This window comes from Nicotiana tabacum, chromosome 15 (genome assembly GCF_000715075.1).
Source record: "Nicotiana tabacum cultivar K326 chromosome 15, ASM71507v2, whole genome shotgun sequence".
In the NCBI taxonomy this organism is placed as follows: Eukaryota; Viridiplantae; Streptophyta; class Magnoliopsida; order Solanales; family Solanaceae; genus Nicotiana; species Nicotiana tabacum.
This window is the reverse complement of record NC_134094.1, coordinates 95,866,400-95,888,348: the sequence shown is the minus strand read 5'-3', so window position 1 is coordinate 95,888,348 and position 21,949 is coordinate 95,866,400. Positions and strand designations below refer to the sequence as shown.

The 21,949-nt window shown below is 36.3% G+C and overlaps 1 protein-coding gene across 1 annotated transcript; it reads left to right on the top strand.

Moving 5' to 3' along the window:
* The first annotated feature begins 3,388 nt into the window (after positions 1–3,388).
* Positions 3,389–21,865, top strand: LOC107830742 (5'-3' exoribonuclease 3). Its single transcript, XM_016658384.2, is given in 24 exon segments — positions 3,389–3,756; positions 6,094–6,196; positions 6,625–6,701; positions 6,779–6,970; positions 7,110–7,229; positions 7,340–7,402; positions 9,392–9,541; positions 9,678–9,842; positions 12,766–12,843; positions 12,967–13,053; positions 13,679–14,029; positions 14,239–14,334; positions 16,806–16,901; positions 17,975–18,045; positions 18,408–18,536; positions 18,649–18,725; positions 18,870–18,910; positions 18,987–19,061; positions 19,144–19,301; positions 19,889–19,993; positions 20,099–20,174; positions 20,625–20,704; positions 20,793–20,977; positions 20,980–21,865. Coding segments are annotated over 24 exon segments (3,324 nt in total). The 5' UTR covers positions 3,389–3,552; the 3' UTR covers positions 21,525–21,865.
* The last annotated feature ends 84 nt before the right edge of the window (positions 21,866–21,949 follow it).

Sequence of the window (21,949 nt, the reverse complement as noted above, 5' to 3'; positions counted from 1 at the left end):
GTATGCAACCACACTATATTCTTTATCAACATACCTCATAGCTACAAACCCAGCATGTTGAAAGCACTTCATGGCATGTGAGCATGGCAAGTGATAAATCAATCATTTCCCACATAAACATAATCGCCTGGATTCATTGATGGTGTGGGTATTATTACCGCAGTTTTGATGCAAACCGGTACGAACTTCAAAAATATTTCGATTGTTGCAATATTGCAAATATGTATGCCACCGTGCCCGCTTCCTATATTTCTCAAATCGTTTCATCGGTTGTGGCATAAATTGAACACTCCTTTCCAACAAGGACAATGAACTGCGAGATCTTTCAACAAACCTCTCCGCCAACTTCTTGAATGACATCCGTACCATGGCAGTGACAGGCAATCCACGGGCAGACTTCAACAATCCGTTGAAAGACTCTAACATATTTGTAGTCAAAATTCTCCATCTTTTGTCACCATCCTTATGTAAAGTCCACTTATCAAGCTCATGTTGCATCAACCAAGGATAAGCTCCTTCGTCTTCCTGCATAATCAATTCCATTCACATCCTGAATTTACACTCTTGATGATCTGTTGCAGCCATCCATGTTAAATCATGTAAGCTCTTATTCGGAGAAGCCTACTGGAAATTGGCCTTCAAATGCCTAACACATTAACGGTGGTAGGCGTACGACTCCTTCCATGCATCCAACAATATTCACAGAGCTTAAAATCCCACCGTGCCGATAAGATATTAGACAAATACCTGAACGCTGTCTCGCAACGTGCTCCTTCAAGTGGTTTAAAAATCATGTCCAAGTCTCATGACTTTCATTGGAACAAATAACAAATGCAGGGGGGAAATATTCTTCCATTAGCATCTATTGCAATGACAATCAACATCTTTACATCATACTTTCCATATACATGTGTGCCCTCTATGGAGATTGCTGGCCGACAATGAACAAAACCATCAATGGATAGTTTAAATGCCTAGAGCACATATATGAATATGTATTCTGGTAAGTTAGGACTCCGATCGTGCTTCAATTCAAAAATTATCCTGAGTTTAAAGTGTTGCAAAATAGTCATGTACCTCAGTAGAGCCGCTAATGACTTATCCCAATTGCCATAAACAATCTCAAACGCGCGTTTACGCCCGAGAAATGCCTTTCTTTCGGTAATGGTACACCCATATACCTGCGGAACTGATGTTATACACTCTTTCACCTTGTACCTTATGGACGATTCAATGTGTGGAATCAAGACAAGGAAAATCAAATCAACATTCAAGTTAAAATGATTCCCATTGAATGTGTCTATATACTCTTTCTCGCACGCAACATCTACTTATAACCTTGGTCCCATCTACGACAAACAACCTTATATATTTGCTTAGATGACTCAACAACCTCGATCTCACGACATTTTTATGCTGTAAATTCGTACCGCCCTGCTGAGGTGTGACTTGTAAGCAAAAAACATATTCTTACAAAGCTCTGTTGGTCTAGATTCATCCTAAATTGTTGTACGAATGTCATCAAGATCGCTTGTGAGGGCATCCACATACAGAATACTTGGCAAGTGGTCAAGGTAGGGAATCTCCCATGAATGAAAAAGGCACACGGGACTCGTATACTGTGGGTCTAACGGTAGATGGAGTCTGCATATACGGAGCATGCTTAGTTATGGCATCATGCTCCCTCGTCAAATTGGGTTGTTCATTCTCACTCTCATCTACGAAGTGTTTTTCATCATCGCCGCTCTCATCAGGGAAGGGTGTATCATATCTAGACTCATCAGCGTTGTTGTCATAATCATTGTCATCTTCCTCACTTTGTGCATCTGCCATTTACTGATTCAATATATCGTCATCGCGCAACTGAGTTATGACAGAACCGTCATGTTGCTCATTTTTACTGCACAACCAATAAAATAATGAGTTTCTCAGAGTCATCTCAACATAATATATTAACTTTATCTCTTAACTTACAATTCATAATTTGTAGATAGCCCATGATGCACATTATCGAGTTGTTGATGACTCACAGATGGACCAACATAATCCAAACCTCCAAAATTAGGTATATTCTAATTATTGGTTGGTTCATAACTTGTAAAATTCATATATGACCGGTAACCCCTTTGAAAGATATAAGTGTTAGTACGAATATGATACATAAAAGAAACAATTATACTAAAAACAAGGAAAATTAAAATTTACCAATCGATGTGTGAATCATGTAAACTTGGTGACCCTCCATGTTGCTGCATTGGGGAGAAATTATGTCCTCACTCCTCATTCGCCCGCGGAGATAAGTTTAGATCTGGCCAGACTCTTTCATACATGACATGTTCGAATAAAACTGATCCAAAAATACCACCACATAGTTGAGTGTTATCCATATTTTGCAGAACATCAATATTGTTGACGTCTTTAGACTTGATATACATTTCCAGTGATTTTAACACAAGAACATCCCAATGTTCATTCGGAGGCCTCAAAAAATCATGCAGAGTTTCATTGTCTTCGATGTTAAACTCGGCATAACAAGCAACCCCTTGCGGAGTAAGCGAATAAGGATATCTTCCGGTTATCTTAATATTAACCGAACCTTTACTCACACCCAGTCTTTTACAAATCAAAGATACCAATCTGTCGTACTCCAATGTGAGTGACATCTTAACAATGCTCTGTGGAGAACAACTATAGTGTACCGGGTTATTCTCCACCACAACCTCACCACCCTAATGTAATGCAACCTTAATTTTTCGCTCTTCAAACATCGTAGCAAAATTCAAAAAATATTGATGAATATGAAGTGATACAAATAATATTGAAGAATAAATTTTTCAGAATAATTTTTTGAAGAACAAATGTTGGACCTTAAGTAAACAAATATTCAATGCGAGGGGATGACAATTGGTATGTATATGGCGCATGTATTATATGCGCCATGCACTATACTCACCAATTATTATGGGTCAGCAAATAATAAGCATAACGCATATATTTAATGCTCTATATATTTAAATGCACTATATATAACAATGTCATCAACTGTTTTTTCACCAATTTTTGTGTCTAAAATCCAATTTTGCATTATTTTGGTTACGGATTTGGTTTCAAGGCTATAAGGTTAAAAAACATCACTTTTCGATAAATTTTGGATAACCACGCTCTAAGTAAAAAAATGTCTCTTATCACACCTCGTAATTTGTAAATGAGCGTGGCTTAACTTTGACAGACTGCTCAGTAGTCAGTACGTATCTTTGTTAGATTTTCAATTGTCGTGTTTTTCGCACAGATATTTTCGTTGAGCTCTTTTAACTGTCAACCAAACGGACCCACTCACAAACCCCTCAGGTGACGTCTATATAGACAAAGGTCATTATCGTCCATTCACAATTCTTCCGTGCCCTAACAGGCTAACCTCTTTCCTCGATCTGAAAATCGTAGCCCGCCATTGTCATTCCCATATCACTTCCTTTCTCTCCTAATAACTTTCTCTTATACCATTCTTAATTAAATAAAAGTCCGTTAATTAGTGGGTTTGAGAGGTTAATTACAATGGGAGTACCAGCATTTTACCGATGGTTAGCTGAGAAGTATTCAATGGTTATAGTAGACGTCATAGAAGAAGAAGCAGCTGTTATTGAAGGAATTAAAGTTCCAGTTGATACGAGTAAACCTAACCCAAACAACATCGAATATGATAACCTTTATTTGGATATGAATGGTATTATTCATCCTTGTTTTCACCCCGAAGATCGAGTACGCACTTTAATCCTCTTGCTTTCAATTTAGTGTACTCTAGTCCTTTTTGATTATATTTTTGTTAGAATTTGACTGTGTTTGTGTTGTGTTTTTGAATTGTTGGTTGTTCTCATATAAATTGAGTATGAATTTGGGTATGCTGAAATGTGAGCTTCATCATGGCGTGTTTAATACTGTTAAATCATTCCAATTTATATAAACACTCTTTCCATGTCATTTCTATACAACTTTCACAAGTTACTAAAATTCAAATTGGTTAAACTATTAAAGTTTTAACTTTGATAGATGTTACTAACTTTTCAAGTTTCAAACAATACTTTATTTTTTTGTTTTTGTTTTCAACTATCAATGATTCAGCGCACAGTCAAATTAACATCTTATATTCCTTATTAAGTCGAACAACGCGGTATAACTGCTGGTGCCTTTGTACTGTTTTAAGAAGACATCGGAGGTGGTGCATGCATTTTCATCTGCTTGTGGCTACTTTGATACATGATTTTCATGTAATCACTGTCGATTGCTCTATACAACATGAACAATTTTATGAAAAATCAGGGTAGTGTAGATATTTAAGGTTAAATGACAGAAAAAAATCTTGCACTGCTGATTATTAACTTTCAAGTCACTATGAATGTGTCAAGTCTTTTATTGTTTCTGTCCGGGTTTGTTAAAAATGGCTATATAAGAGTCCCTTATTGTTGGACCGGATACTTTGATTTAATCAAGATGTTTATTTTGGGTGAGGGGAAGTTTGATTATATATAAAAGAATCGGTTTGCTTTTGCAAGAAATGTGCTTATGCATTGGTTATATATTTCCTGAACGTGATGTTTGGGAAGAAAGCTAAGTTGCTCGGACATGGGTGCGGGTGTCCGACACGGGTGTGGATTTAGAGGTCGGATCCTTCGAGATGTAAATTCTAAGATTCGGGGATATGAATCCTAGTACGGATACAAGTACGGGGATCAACTAAATATAATTCAAAAAAATAAAATATAAAAATATCTCTAAATTATGAGAAATTTTGTGGAATACTTATGTATAGCTATAAAGTGTGGATTTCTTTTTTATTCTCAAGGTGTAGATAAGTAAATGATTAATTTTCTAGATAAGGTATGCTATTTTCTTCAAATTTACCCTAGTTTTGGTTCTGCTTTTGGGAATCAAATTGTATCTTGTCTCAAATTTTTTCGTCTGTCATGGTCAAAGTACCCAAAATTGTTTGACCAGATCCGATATGGATCCCATACCCACACCAGAGGCGGATCCAGGATTTTAAGAAGATGAGTGCACTATTATATATAGACGTATTTAGGATTTAAATTTGATGTTCAACATTTAGCTTATTGAAACCATTACACTATTGAAATTACAGGTTTAAACTTTTTATAGACGTTTTCCTGATTTTTCCAAAATATATCTGTACTCCATGTCAAAAATTTGCTAGTTGAACCCGTTAATTGACTCAATATTATATCCTCAATTGCTCCTAATTTTAATGTAAGACATTTCGTTTGATTATATAAAATTTTGTTATTACAGAAGGAGAACAGGAATTACAATAGACTTGGGAATTTTAAAAAATAAACCAAAATAAGAAAGAAAAACAAAGAAAAATATGCTTAATCAAAATGCAAGATGGACGAGAAAATTAAATCCTTGACCTCACTTGGTGCACCCATTAACCATTACACCATATGACTTTTTGAGCTTGGGTGCACACACACATATTTATATTATTTTGAAGTAATATAACATTACTATACATGATTCAGCGAGGAGAGCATGGGTGCATGTGAACCCGCTTCCATCCTCTTCGATACGCTCCTGTTAAGAGGCGGTTTCAGAATTTGGATATGGGTGCAACACATAAACTGCCGTGTCGGAGCAAATTAGGAAGAAAGTGTTTGCAATTGAGATACTCAGTGCATCGTTGCCATTTCCCTATCCTATGTGTTAAATGTCAATTCCACTCACATTCATAGTCAAATAAAAAAGTTGATGTAGCTAGAGGATGTCGCAAACGCAACCTTGTGGATCTTTTACCTTAAAGGATAGTAGAACTTTGGACAAATAATGTTTGAAAAAGCAGATAAATGAAATTGATAAAGGAGTTATGCATGTACGTTGTTTCTGCTATAACGAGAAGAGGAAAGTTAAGATAAATAGTTGGAACATATTTTAGCATTATGCTCTTTCATTGATGACCTATGTTTCTATTGTATACATGTTTGGATGATACTGCTTTCATGTTATATATTTGTAAGATTTTTTCGTTATTTGTGCTATCTTCTCTATTCTCTATTATATAAGTTTCCATACTTTCTGATGCAGCCTTCTCCAACAACATTTGATGAAGTGTTCCATTGCATGTTTGATTACATAGACAGGCTTTTCTCTATGGTGCGTCCTCGAAAGCTGCTATATATGGCTATTGGTGGGTAACAAGGTCAAACTGCCTTTCAATTATATTACGAATTCTGTATTTTTCAAAGGAAATGAAATATGGGTCAGATGTATTAAGAAAGGGGTGGGTTATTATTGCTTGGGGAAGTCGAAGAAAACTTTGGGTTCTCTTGTCAAAATTTCCTATATAGGTAATAAGAGAAATTGGAGATCATAAAGAGGGAACTAAAACTGCTTTTACTTTCCTCCTCACTACTTAATTATCGACTTCTAAAATCTTTTTAAATTCAAATTATTTTATTTTTCTTTGTCCCTCCTGTAAGTTTTTGAATATGGGACCCAGATTTTCTTTTCTAATCATTCCTTTCCCCATTGAGCAATTTCCTGTACAAAACAGATGCTATGTATTATAAGTGGTTAGATTTCTGCGCTAATTACTGACGGGATATATTTTGGTAGATGGTGTTGCTCCAAGGGCCAAAATGAACCAGCAAAGATCTAGACGTTTTAGATCAGCGAAAGATGCAGCAGATGCGGTACATGCCCTTAACATTCTTTAATCATGGAGCAAGAATTTCTGCTCAAATTCTATCTCATGGAATCCTTCTTTTAGGCAGCTGAGGAGGAAAAGTTGCGTGAGGAATTTGAGAGGGAGGGTAGGAAGCTTCCTCCTAAACAAGCGTCCCAAGTTTTTGATTCAAATGTAATTACTCCTGGGACTCAATTCATGGCCACATTGTCGATTGCTCTTCAATATTATATTCACCTTAGACTAAACCATGATCCAGGATGGAAAAATGTTAAGGTATTGTTCCTGTAAATTTCTTGCTGTTTCAATTTGAGATTATTTGGATTTGTTTTGTAGGTTGGTGCAGTCACTTTCTTTTCTCTCGGTATGATACTAAAGAATATTGTGTACTTATTATTCAACTATTTTTTCGAAGGTTATACTTTCTGATGCAAATGTCCCTGGTGAAGGTGAGCATAAAATTATGTCCTATATTCGTCTCCAAAGGAATCTTTCTGGTTATGATCCAAATACACGCCATTGTCTTTATGGTTTGGTACGTCTTATCTTTTGGATGACTTGTAAATCTTTGGATGGAATCTTCTTCCTGATTTTCATGAATATTGTACTGGATATCTTACACTCTATTATTTGGTGCCACAACAGGATGCAGATTTAATTATGTTGGGTTTGGCTACACATGAAGTTCACTTCTCTATACTCAGAGAGGTTAATGCTCAATTTCTTTATGTGGACGGACATTTATCATTACATACGCTAACATGTCGGTTATAAATTTGCGCAAAAGAAGGAAAAAATTGGATCCTTTTGTTCACAAAAAGTCTTCTTTTTAAGACGGATAAAGAAAATTCTCATTGTTTCACCTACATTTTTATGAGAATACTTATACCTCCTATTTTCCCTTTCAGTAAAGTTTCATGTCCGATTGAAAATTTTAGGAACTAATAAGCCCGGGCTTAAATCTAACGATTTCCTTTTCTTTATAAGGGCTTAAACCTAACAATTTCCTTAGAAGTAAATACTATTAGCAGTATATTTTCTTTTAATTTCCATGGTTGTTTAACTATTGGCTATTAGATCATACTTATATTAGTTTCTGATTTACAATACTTGTTTGTTAGATAATAATAGTAAAGCAATTAAGTATACAAGAATACTGACGATGCGGTCAGTGTAGTATAAGCAATCTTGGTTGATCATTCTTGTATATATTCATGTATTCCTCTTGCATTTTTTGACCCTTTTTACTGAATATATCTACAACTTATATTTTTTTGTTATTTTGAAGTAGTAATCTTTTTTTCTTCTTCTAAACATAATATTACATCTGTATTTCAACCAATATTCTTTTTCCTGACAGTAATTTGGTGCAAATGTTGTACATCTATTGTTGTTGTTATGAATTGGTTTTTATTTATCTAGGTTGAGTTTTTCCACTGGTATAATAACAATTGTATTTCATTATAAACTAGATGAAATCCTCCTCATCCTAATAAATCAATTCATTTATGTTAATAAAAACTCCTTGGATACAACAAAACAACTAAGCGTAAATCCTAAACAAATCGGGATCGGCTTTGTGAAGATTCACTGACCATGTTTCTTCGTTTAAACTGGCCAATATTTTACAAAAGAAAAGTTAAAATATAAAGTACAATAAGTTCTCTATGTCTTCTATTGGCATATAAATCTCTGACATGATTAAATGACTCCTAGCATCAAGCATATGACCTAAAGTAAATGTACTAACGTGATTAAAGCACATTCTTAACTAGTTGGTATTGCCTATATAGATCATTTCCTTCCCTGTTGCCTTATTCTCTGCCAAGTCTGGATGGATTCTAATAAAATGTAGGTCTTTTGAGGTAGCTCCTTTACATGTGATTAGGTTTCCTCTCCTCCTTTTAACACTTTCACTCGCCATAGCTTCACACTTATGGACCGACCAATGCATCTAGAGGTCGATGTAGGATATGCTCGAACCATCTTAAGCAACATTCTCTCACATAACACCCTGGGAGCACCATAAATCTCGTTCTATTGTTTCTGTATTGTTTGCATGTACACCCTGGGAGCCATCTCAAGCAACATTCTCTCCTGGAACGAGTCTAGATATCTGTATTGTTTGCATTTACGCATCACAATCCCATCTAATCTCATCTCAACTTCACTTTTTATTTTGACTGAATTATTAGTCTTATTTCTACTAATTTTAAAATTCTTACTCTCTGGAATGCTTCTCTAGAGTTTGAGTTTTTGTTGACACCCTCATTGATTTCATCAATTAGCACAATATCGTCAGCAAATAGCATTCACCATAGGACCTCATCTTGTATTCTGTTGGATATTTCATCCATAACTAGGGTAAATAAGTACGGGCTCAAACTGATCCCTGGTGTAATCTCCCAGTTGTAATTGGGAATCAACTCGAGCAATGATAAAGATAGTATATTAAATGCAAAAGCATTTCGGACTTGTTATGAGCTAGTAGTTAGTAGAAGTAGGACATACTAGTCCCACAGAATTCTACTTGGACTTAGAGAAGTGTGTCGGAACTATAGGACTGATTTGGTAAATACTTTTTAGTTAGGATGCGTAATTGCTGTATTTTGAATATTTTTTGCTAATATACTTGTGTTCTATGTTTTACTTTGCCTCTTTTTTTTTTTTTTTTTGAATACTCTGTCTACCTTTCAGGTCGTATTTACTCCAGGCCAGCAGGATAAATGTTTCCTCTGTGGTCAAATGGGTCATTTAGCTGCAAATTGCGAAGGGAAGGCAAAACGAAAAGCAGGAGAGTTTGATGAGAAAGGAGATGTGGAGGTTGTGGCAAAAAAGCCATTCCAGGTAACATTTCAGTGTACCAAAATAATTAACTTCTGAATTTCTTGTTCATTCTCAAAAAAAAAAAAAATTTCTGATTTTCCTGTGGTTATTCATTCCAATGTAACTTTTCAGAATTTATTTGATGCATCTGTTTCAGTTTCTCAACATCTGGACTCTTCGGGAGTATTTGGAATATGATTTGAGAATTCCCAATCCTCCTTTTGCGATTGATTTAGAGCGTATTGTTGATGACTTCATATTTATGTGCTTCTTCGTTGGCAATGATTTTCTACCACATATGCCCACTCTGGAGATTCGCGAGGTGTGTTCTCTATAAGAACTGGTTTCATTTTGTGTATTTGTTATGACTGTGACGTTTCCCCCTAACTGAACTTCTCTACTAGTTTTGTACTAAAAAATGATATATATATTTCTTGACATGCTCTGATGGTTTTCTCTTATATTTATGGATTAATATTTCTCTAACTTCGAGAAGTTTGTATCTAAAGCTGTTGCCTGCTTTTTGGAGCCAATAATGAATTTTAAATGTAAAAAAACGAAATTTGGGGGAAAGACAAGTACTGATCATATATGAGGGAAAAAGTGCCGAACATATTGTGGGGAAAAATGAGAGAGAGATCCTGCAAAATGCATAACTGTCCCTGAAGAATGTACTGTCGTACTGCTCATATATCTAAAGCCCAAGGTGAAAAGATGAGAACTGTAGGAAGTTTGCTTTCCTGTGAGATCAAGATTATTTTATTATCAGACATATGTAACTGGTTTTTACCAAAGGAAGTTGTGTTAGCTTTATGAGTTTGATGAAAAGCAAGCAGTGAGCACCTCTTGTGTTAATGGTTGTAGTTAATGGTGTTGCATGCATATAGAGTGGAAAATGATGGTGCTTTTCACTCCCTGTCTAGTGAAGGTGTGTCTGATTGAGAGATACATAACAACGGAGTGGTATGAAATGGAGCTTCCAATTTTGCGAATGGCAAAAGTACGTTAGCCCGCTGATAAAGTATTTCGGGTGCAATGTTTAGGTTATGACATGCGACCTGCAATTTTTTTCCTTCTTTCAAGCAGGAAACTTGAGTTTCGTTGGATAATGGCTTTTGGAGATTTGCTTCTGAAGAAGGATTGCGCCTGGTCATAGCAAGCAAAATACATTTTTTTTTGTTAAGGTAGCAAGCACAATACAGATTTTGAGGAAGCAACTTGGTGTTTCCAGGGCAGTCTCCATGTTGTGTGGTGTTAGCCTATGGAAAACTTTTCAAGACACTATCTTGAAAGTGGATAATGGAAGAAACAACAGATATTTGATGGATTGGTTGATTGGCCACGCTCTTTTGGGTGAAGGATTCACGGAGCTGTTTGATATTTGTTTTTTCTTATCTGGGATTTGAGATTTCAGAGAATTACAATTGTTGGATGATGGAAAGATTCAGTTTTCTCTTGAGAGTGTTCAGTGGGACTGTTATTTTACATAAATCATAATACATCGGAATCACCCTTAACTTGGCACCATTTATACGGTGCACAACCAAACTATCTTTTGTCCTGATTACGCCTCTGAATTTGGCAGTTTGAGAGTCTTGACTTCTTAGACACTAACGTGACAAAGAGCATAAATACACTTTTTAGGTGCGTGGAGGTGAACAAAATAAAAAAAAAAATCAGCTTCTAAGTAGGGTATTTTCAACCGTTAATTGCCACGTAGTCATATACAATGATTTATTTGTTCCAAATTTGTATTTCGTCTTGCTTCTTCTTAATATACAGTGCATGTTTACCCCAACTTTGTATTTCCTTTTATTTCTTCTTTAGAGGCAAAATTTTTTTTTTTTTTAACTGTGTATTTCTTCTTTTTTTGAGCCAAAACTGTAAAAAAAATTGGCTGGAACATATTGTTTTTAGCCAAATAATAAAGTCTTTAGCCAAAATAATGGAGCTCCAACTGTGTATTTCTTTTTATTCTTCTTTAGATGCAATGGCTATTTTTCCAATTGTGTATTTCCTTTTATTTCGTCTTTAGATGCAATGACAATTTGTTCAATTGTGCATTTCTTCTCTTTTGGGCCAAATTTGTAAAAAAGCTGACTGAAACTGCATTACTTTTAGCTAAATAATTTATTAATGTCAAGTGATGGAGTTTCAGCCAAATTTTTTTACTGGCCTGAAAAAGATAAACCAAGGAGTTAACAAATTTTAAAAGGTATTAAATATATTTTATTTTAAAAAAATGCCATGAGGTGAGATCTGTTTAAGGGTCGAGGCCATTGAAATGCCAAGTCTTGGGGTTAATAATGACTAGGAAAAGTTAAGTTGTGCACTAAATAAAACATGTCAACTTTAGGAGATGTCCTTAGGTATTCTGCCTTTACCAAACAAACCTGATGTTCTAGTATGGAACGGAAGTATCATAGGTACTTGCCTGTCAAGTCATTCAAACAGCAATGAAATCGGGTGCTCCTTGTAGAACAATGTGCAAAACCAAAGCATCCACAAGATTAATGTTTTTTGCCTGGACAATGACTTGGGAAGCTATCCCTCTAGACCTTTTTACAGAGAAAAGGAATGAAAATATGTAAATGATTATGTTATTTGTAAAGACCAGAACGATTCGGTCAATCATCTGTTGCTATGCTGCAAGGTGGTTACTGAAATATGGATGGTGTTCCTGCCGTATTGTTGGATGAACTGAGTTATGCTTAAATTAGCCCTTCAATTTTTTGATGCACAGAAGGGTTGTGTACTGGGCAGAACCATAGGAAAATTTTGGATTATTAAACATTAATGCGATATATGGGTGTTTGGATGGAAATGAATATAAGATGTGCTTTAAGGTGTGGCATGGTAGCTCACGATTTACAGTAGCAATACAGAAAGGTTGTATACTGGGCAGACCATAGGAAAATTCTGGATAGAAACGTCATACCAATGTAGTTCTCGAGCTCCCTTGGTTTGTAATCCATTGTGAAGCGATTAAGGATGCACTTAGTGACCCAATATTTTGATGAAATAAAACATGCTTAAAAAAAATAGGATGAACGGATGAGTTTTTTCCCCTTAAAGTTTGATTTTTGGAGAACTGCTTATAGTATTTAGTTATTTTGTTCATGAGCGAATGGGTTTCTTTTTTGCTCTAAGAAACCTCAACATTCTTCTTCAAGTTTCTTTGGCAAACCTGTTATAGGATAATCATCACAATAATCATTGTCCTTCTTTGTCCTCTTCCTTATCAGGGCGCAATAAACCTGTTGATGGCTGTTTATAAGAAGGAGTTTCGGTCTTTGGGAGGGTATCTGACTGATGCAAGCCAGGTAGTTGGTTACTCCTTTGATCGGTGACCCTTTAATCTAGATATTTGCCTGTTATAGCCTGTCTACCTAGTTATTCTTGCAATTTGTACTTAACCTTTTGATTTGCCTCTTTTACTTCTTCAGCCAAACCTTGGCAGGGTAGAATCTTTTATTCAGGCGGTAGGATCATATGAAGATAAGATTTTCCAAAAGAGATCTCGCTTACATCAGGTCTGCTCTTGTCTGACCATTTACTGCTTTTTCACCTTCCTTTTAAAAAAAATTAAAGGAAATTGTGGCTTTACTGATTGCTACTTTTGGTTTTAAGTGACATGTTTCTCTGATAGTAAAGATGACTAGTATCTTAAACATAGAAGGTGTTTATCAAAGCTCTGTCCAGTTCTCATCCATCAAAAGCAAATGAAGAACAGGGAAAACAAAAAAGAAGGATAGTGCTGGTGAACCTTATTGTCCTCTTTTTGGAGAAAAGGTTCACATGAAGAATCCTAGTAGCAGTTTTTGTGGCACTATGATAAATTTTCAATTGTATATCATTAAAATAGAGATCAAGTAATATTACTTTTACTGTATATTACTTGATTTTATAGCTATAAATACATAGCATCAATGTTCTAAGATTTATTTTTCAGTTAACCATTCTATTTTCAATGAAATTATTTTGGATCTGGCAATCGTGTCATTTATTCATTTTTTGGATAAGATCATTATTCATTCTTATTCTGCCTTTCTTTCATAGGGAAAAATGTGTTTTTCTTCTTTCTAGGACTCAATACTCTAGTGCTTGATCTCCTGCATATAAAATGATCTTCACTCTACTATTTTATGGTGTATTCAGAGACAATCTGAAAGAATCAAGCGTGATAAGGCGCAGGCAAAAAGAGGTGATGACACTGCACCTCAAGCTGAACCTGAGTCTCTGGTTCCAGTAGCTCGATTCCATGGTTCTCGCCTAGCGGCGGGTCCTTCACCTTCTCCCTATCAACAGGGAGGAGCTTCAAAATCTTGTAGACCTGATCAACTTGGGCAGGCCACCTCCAGTCTTTCCATCCTTGACAGTAAGAATGAGCAGTCTGACACTTCTGATGATAAACGAACTGTTGTCCGTGCGCAAAAAGTATCACGTTTGAGTTCCGACGCCACGATAGGAGCTGCAATAGTTGAAGCTGAGAATAGCCTTGAAATTGAAGTATGTTTTCCTGCTTCGGGAGAGGCATTTTAATGTATTCCAACTCCAGTCATTTTTAGGCTAGGTTGTATCTCATGAACTTAAATTACCTTAGGTTTTCTTATAGGAGTTGATAGTTTTCTTTAACTTTGTTATTGAAATATAATATGTATTGCTTATTAGTTTTAAACAAATTTGATTGTCTTCTAATTTTTTTCTATTCCATTTAGGTTTCTGAAAACAAGGAAGAACTGAAAACAAAGCTAAACAAGTTGCTTCGTGACAAGAATGATATTTTCAATTCAGAGAATCCTGAAGAAGACAAGGTTTGAAAATAAACATCTCTTGTCACTCCTTGGAAATTGTGCGTGTGATTGTCCTGGAAATTAATGTGGCATTTAAGATTATCATAAATCAATCTGATTGGTGAATTTGAATATTTGAGTCAAACTAGTGATTTACATAGGGTATTAAGTTCAGGTCAGTGTTTTAAAAGGCGTGGACGTAAGGCGTTTTACATATGCCTCAGAGAGGCGTAAGCCCCATGTGTATTTAATTTTTAATATTTGTAAAATAGTATTGTTAGCAAATATTTATAAACAGGTAAAATTGCATAAAAATTGAAGAAAACTATAAATACGTGAAATATATATAGATGTACTCCATCCCCATAAAAAACTAGTCAAAACAATATATTATACGCTACTTACAAGCACAAGTAACTTGAGTCGAAAAGAATAAAGTTTTTTATATGGAGGAACAAAAATGATGACTAACCTGCGATTTGAACTTTGAACTTGCTGTTATGAAAGAGAATGAAGTTCTCTTTATATTTGTAAAAAAATATTCGTTACTTTTGGGAGATATTAGCAGACTAGCGGGCAAGATAAAGAATTGGGAAATACCATAAATTAGGGCTTCGATCAATAAAAAAGATCTTGACTTTCAAAATTTAATACATTTCAGTTCCTTTTTAAAACTTTTGAGTAATTACAAGCTGACTTTTGGGAATTTGGGTATTATATAAAGGACATATTCAACAAATTTTGTTTTAATTTGAAAAAGTCTCTCGGGCTTATGCCTCACTACAAAAATGCGCCTCAAACGCCCGGGCGTACGCCTCGAATTGCTGGGCGTACGCCTCTTGAGACTTTCGCCCCACACCATCGCCTCAAGACATTTTTGGTGCGCCTCGCCCCAGGGCTCCCCCTGGAAATGCCTTTTAAAACACTAGTTCAGGTTGCTTGTATTGAAGGGATAAAATAATCCGAGTATTTGGTGGAAAAGAAGTGCTGCTGAATTGCATAGTGAGATTTATTGGCTTTTTTTGCAAAATGATAAATTTTGTTTGACTTAGTTGTTAAGAAAGTCGAAGGAATAGAAAACCTTGAACATTGTTTTAATCAATTTTTATGATAATTAATGGAAATTTTTCTTTCTTAGATTTGATCATGTTTATTGTACTTATAAAAAGATAATCTATAATCTTTATTTTAAATCCAATTCTCAAGTCAGTGCTTGTCTAAAAACTTGTCAAACCGTGGGCTGCTGCACCAGTTTATTCAAGTTTGGGACTGAGATCGTATAGGAAATGTGTTCAGTTAGAGCTATGAGTTGAGGCTTGTTAGTGGTTACCATGAAATCAGTGAAACCAATAAGTCAATTGTCTCTTTTATCCATCAAACAAGAAATAACAAAAAAGTGAGTCCAATCAGTCAAGTTTCTCTTGATGACTGCTAGTTGACTTGATCCGTCTAGAGACACCCCCCCTCCCCCCAAATCACCACCTAAAGGAATAAAAATAAAAGGTGCCTCTGAAGATTGGCATGGCAGTTGATCTGCGGATGGAAAAGGGGTTATAAAAACTCTATTAGTGGTAGTTTTAGATGGTATTTACTAAATTTTCTCGAGGGATCTAGCTATTACTTCCTCCGTTTCGAATTAGATGAGGTACTTTCCTTTTTAGTCTGTTCCAAAATAAATGATACATTTCTAAATTTGGAAATAATTCAACTTTAAACTCTTCATTTTACCCATTTTACCCTTAATGAGAAGCTTTTATAACCACATAAATGTCCTGGCCCCACAAAGCTTTTACCCTTAAACTTTAAAGACCACAAGTTTCAAAAGTTTTTTTTTCTTCTGGAACTCCCTGCCGAGTCAAACTACGTCATCTAAATTGAAACGGAGGGAGTAGTAATTTAGTATTTCCTGAAAGCAAGATGAATGGCACTTTTGGCTTATCAAATTTAGATGAATTACTACCTTGAAATTTCGTCCAAGGGAAAGTGGAAGCCATGAAGGCTGCTTATGCGAAGTTAGTGGAGAGAAAAAACGAGGAGGATAGGAGGACGAATTGGGAGAGGTATTAGACGGCGAAGAAGGAGGCGAAGTTAGCAGTTACGGCGGTGAAGACGGCAGCGCTCGAACACTTGTACGAATAACTTGAGGGAAAATGCGGGGATAAGAAGATGTACATGCTAGCCTAAGCGAGAGAGAGGAGGGTTCGAGACCTAGTACATGGAACTACATGTGGTCTACCTTGACTACATTACCTGAGATCATACTTGCGGATTGGCTTAGGTGACCTTTTCTAGTGGGTTTTAAAATGTAGTAGCCCCACTGGTAAACAGCCTGAGGGCTGGATGTTGCTTTTTTTTCTTTGAGATCTTTGGCAGCTTCTGGTATTTAACTTTACCAAATAGTCACAATATGATTATGCTCCCTTTGAATCTTTTATAGTAGCTACTGTCTACATATTTATTCTGCAAAGTTGTTATCTAATTTGTCTTTGTAGGTCAAACTGGGAGCACCGGGATGGAAAGAGAGATATTATGAAGAAAAATTTTCTGCAAAAACACCCGAGGAAATGGAAGCAATACGAAAAGACGTTGTAAGTTATCTGATCTTGTGTAGCATCTTTACTGGTTAAGGTAAAATATTGAGGTGGTTGAAAATTTAGAACTTGACATCTGTTGATTAACATTCTGCACCAAGATATAGCTTTCTGAGTACAGAATTCTTTCTGCTATTGGTATACTATTCTATATTTGAGAATGATGTATCTAAACCCTATTTGTTTGGGATATTTTCCTATTGTATATAGTAATGTTTTTTAGAAGTTCTTTCTGGAAAATAAATTGTTTATCTGACTGCTTTTTCAAAATTGTGAGAAAATAGTTGTTATTCGTTTGCTAAAGCAGGAAATAAAACATTTACTTATTACTTGATAAAATAATCAGTCCTTCCTCCATATTATTAAATCTGTCCCCATTATGTAAATGTTTTAAGAATATCTCTTAAGCAACATGCATTAGATTAACACAATAAGTTACATCCCAGCAATATAAGGAACTTTCTTTGAAAAGAAATAAACACTAGATTTTACATTTTAAAAGGGTGCGCAAGATGAGAAAAGTTACAGAATATTTTTGAATGCAATGATAGGGAGAGTAAAATGGGTAAAAACTTAATAAGAATAACTTAGAAGAAAAGGGAGGGTCAAAGTGATACCTTTAAAAAGTGTGTGGTATATTGAGGAAGTAAGTCTGGTTTGTTTTTAGTCTTATTCAGAAAAGTTTTTGAGAAATTAGTCCAACGACAAATTTCAGGATATGCTTCCTATATCACACTCCCTTGGGGTGCGGCACTTCTCTGGACCCTGTATGAAAGCGGGATGCTTCATGCACCGAGCTGCCTGCCCTTTTTAGCCCAACGACAAGTTCTTTTCAGAAGATTTTCAAAATCATTTATAAGAAATTTCTCCAAAGTGCATTCTTGAAAAACTATCCAAATAAAGCTTAGGATATCTGAATGACTACAAACTTCAGCCTTGTAGGCCACAAATGCAAATGCTGTGTATTTGAAGGTGTTGTTTGGGCTTTTTATGCCATTACGTGAGGCTTAGGGTGTTTTATGAATCTTATTGAAACTTTGGACCTTACAACAAATTTGTTCCGTCTGTAGGTGATAAAATATACAGAGGGGCTATGCTGGGTTATGCACTATTATTATGAGGGTGTTTGTTCCTGGCAGTGGTAAATTCTCCCTTCTGAATACATGAGGTTATTTTTGCTTATAATCCTTTTCTAGCCCTCTTTAGTGTGTGGATATATTGCCCTTAGTATATAGTATACACTGTCTTGCATGTGTATAATGTACTTGGGACCAAGAACCACATGACTTGCTGCACCTTGCTGTCAAATGTTGTTTGCATTTCACATGATCATACACATCCATCACGTTTATTTATACTTGAATTTTTATTCTTTCAACTTATGTGCTGTTTTTGTGCTTCATTTTTCTATGGAACAACCTTCTTCTAATTCTGCTTCTAGTTTTAGACACTACTTGTCATCATGGCGCTTTGGCTTTCATTGCATAAGTTGTTCCTATGCAGGTTTTATCCCTATCATTACGCACCATTTGCTTCTGATCTTAAGGATCTTGGGCAGCTGAATATCACATTTGAACTAGGTTCACCTTTCAAGCCATTCAATCAGCTGTTGGGGGTCTTCCCTGCTGCCAGGTTTAATCCTCTTTTTTTGCAGTCCTTAAACACCTTGTCTCTCCTGTCATTTAAAAAAGAAAAAGAAAAAAAGCTAGTTTTCACTCTTGGGAATATTGACTATTTATTGCAGTGCTCATGCTCTTCCTGAGCAGTATAGGAGATTGATGACAGACCCAACTTCGCTCATTATTGATTTTTATCCTGCCGGTATGATCTCCTTTTTTTCTTTTGATAATTGACGTTTTGTCAATAAACTTATACACGGTACAATATACTATATATCTTCTCTGCTGGTGTTAGTTTTTTGTAGTGCTTCTTCTCAATTTTAGTTACATCATGCTTTGTGTGCAGATTTTGAGGTGGATATGAATGGAAAACGCTTTTCTTGGCAGGTAATTATTAAGCACTTGTAGTTTTATTTAAGAACTGGATTCTCATATTTTGTGTTGACTTCATTCTGTATTGAAGGGTATTGCAAAATTGCCTTTCATTGAAGAAGCGAGGCTCCTAACAGAGATTGCAAAAATTGAACATTCTTTGACGGTATGATAGCTTTTGTTTCTGAATCAGTAAGTTGACTCTCTTAGCAGGATTTTGATTTGCTAATGTAGTTATTTTCATACAGGAAGAAGAAGCACGAAGAAACAGCGTGATGTGTGATATGCTTTTTGTGTCATTATCTCATCCTTTGTCTCCATGCATTTTCTCTCTTGATGATCGCTGTAAGCAGCTTACAGACAACGAACGTTTCAAAGTCAAGGAGCAGTTGGACCCAATAGCTAGGTTTGTTTGCCACTATAGCTATCTGTGCTAATGAATAGCTTATTAATTTGGACTTTCCTTTTGTTTGTGTATTTGTTTGTTTTGATTGGTACTTGTTTATTTGGACGTTGAAGGACTTTTAGACAAAATGAGAAAATTGATCAAGTCGGGGAGCATTTCTCATGACTAGCTGGCTGTTAATTGGTGCTTTTGGTTGTGTTGGGTGGATGAAATTGTCTTTTCAGTTTTCTGGTCAGCTCCAATGACACTAGTCTCAGTTCATCTTGTATCCGGTTGAGTTCCGTACTGCAAAATTTGTGCTGTTGAGTACTTTTTAAAAGTTATTCCTGTGTTTGCCTTTGTGATCCGAGTCTTTACTCGTGATTCAGCCTAGAGCTCCTTGCTAATTTCTTTCTATTCCTTATCTGCTGCTTCTCTGCATTGGATCATGTTTCTACATCATGTATGAAATTAGTATGTTTAAATCTTCTTTTCCATCGCTTTGTTCTGTATTTTCAATATTGTCTATTGTGATTAAATCCTTGCTCCAACCGCAATATTTGAAGTCCTAGCTGGACTCTTCTGATTCTCTCTAGGTCTTCTTGCAGCGGTGGGATGAACGGATACCTATCCCTTTGCATGGGAGATCCTTGTCCTCCGATTTTTAGATCACCTATTGAGGGGATGGAAGATATTAAGCAAAATCAAGTCATGTAAGAACCCAGCTTTTGGCAGCAGCATCTGTATCAATTGACATCGCTGACCAACATAGAACTTTTATGTGTTGCTCATCGGCTTTTCCTGTTCTTGCATTTCAGATGTGCAATATACAGACTTCCAGATACTCATAACCATGTCGCTCGGCCAATGGAAGGGGTTATTTTCCCGAAGAAGGTATATAATGCTGAACAAACTTACTCCAACCGATCATATACCATGAATCTATTTGTTTCTGATGTCTCAAGTTTTGTTGAAAGCAACAGATTCACCTTTCCTTCTTCCAGGTGGTTGGTTATGTGTTTGGGGGGGGGGATGCCATATTCTTTACTAGAATGCTATTCTCAGATTTCCTAGCAGTGTTTAGCGCAAATAGTGATGAGGGTCCTCTATTATACCACTTTGGTTGTTGCCTTTACATGACCGATATAGAATGAAAAACCAGCTGTGGTTATGTGGCCATGCTTGGCCAGCTTGGATAAGGTTAAACACACTATCATATGCGTGTTTCATTCATGTCTCATTACCTTTTACAAGCTTGTGCCCCTTTTTGAACTTTTTCAAAATCTTTCATTCTTGCATGCATTTATCTGTTTCTCTCACCAATGCTGTACTGTTTCTATACAGATGGTTACATTAGGTGATATGAAACCTGATCCTGTACTATGGCATGAGGATACTAGAAAGAAACCTTGGGAAAATGGACGGTATGTTGCACTATATAATTGATGCAGTGTAGTCAGTATGTCAATCTTATCTATTTAGGTTATATGTAGCTTGTGTGCATCGTTGCAGGCACCACCACCCTGGTGCAATTTCTGGTCGTCAGCTTGGAGAAGCTGCGCATCGGTTGGTGGTTAATAGTATGCAGAAGAAAGAAGATAGGGGTGGACGTAGTGATTACAGGCGTGCATATAATGGTCAGGGGCATGATGACTATACGCATGCCAGACCAGCGTCCTATCCTGCTGCACGTGGTCCTCATTTCAAACCCATAGATATAATGTTCATGAAAACACACGGCCTAGTTTCGGCCATTCTGCTCGAGATGTTGGAAATCAACCCAGATCTTCAGGTTCCTCGACTGTACGGCATCACTACGACCATAGCTATAGCGAGTCTTATGTCCCTCCTGATGTGGGTTCTTACAGTAGGTCTCACCCTCACCATGAGAGTGGTGGGCGACCTGTCACCCGCAGTAGAGATTATCGTAGTCGTGGACATCATACAGATGGAATGCAGCATAATGGTGGATACAGTTATTCCTCGCATGCCAGTCATCCTCAGCATGTAGGTCAAGTACCAGTTCCACCAACTGCTAATTTCCACCAGCAGAGTGGATATAACACTTCTACGAGCTATGAACCTTACGGGGCTGGAAGCTATAACCAACGTGGTGCTGGAAGGGCCCCTCAAACCAATCAAAATGTTAGAGGATATCATCATCCACATCCTTCAGGAAATCAGTTCTCAGCTTTAGGGAGGGGAGGAAGTAGACGGCCACCTTCTTCAGGGCATCGTCGGTAGCGGGTTGTTTTTAGCCTGGACAATCTAGGCTAAGCTCGGTTGCTGCCATAGGATGCGACGGATCTTGCAAACGACTTACTTTCAGAAGCAGGTAGAAGAACAAATAGTTGTTGCTTGTCAATGATAATTATCTGCAGGCCACTTTCTGGTGCTTGTCCTAACGGTAATGTGGTAATACTAGTTCTTTAGATCTGTTTTTTTTTCATATTCTTTGTTGTAACATAGATGTCATTAAGCTTCATTTATTAGAGCAAACACATTGTATTATTGAAAGATCAATCTTGGATGTATAAGTAGTTTGGTTTATTGCATAAATCGAAGAAAGGAAAACCTTTTCTCCCTACCTCCCTCTTAGTCTCAATTCTCACGGTCACAACCACAACTACTGCAGGTGTTTTCCTCTAGTGAAAGTACTGCATATTTAG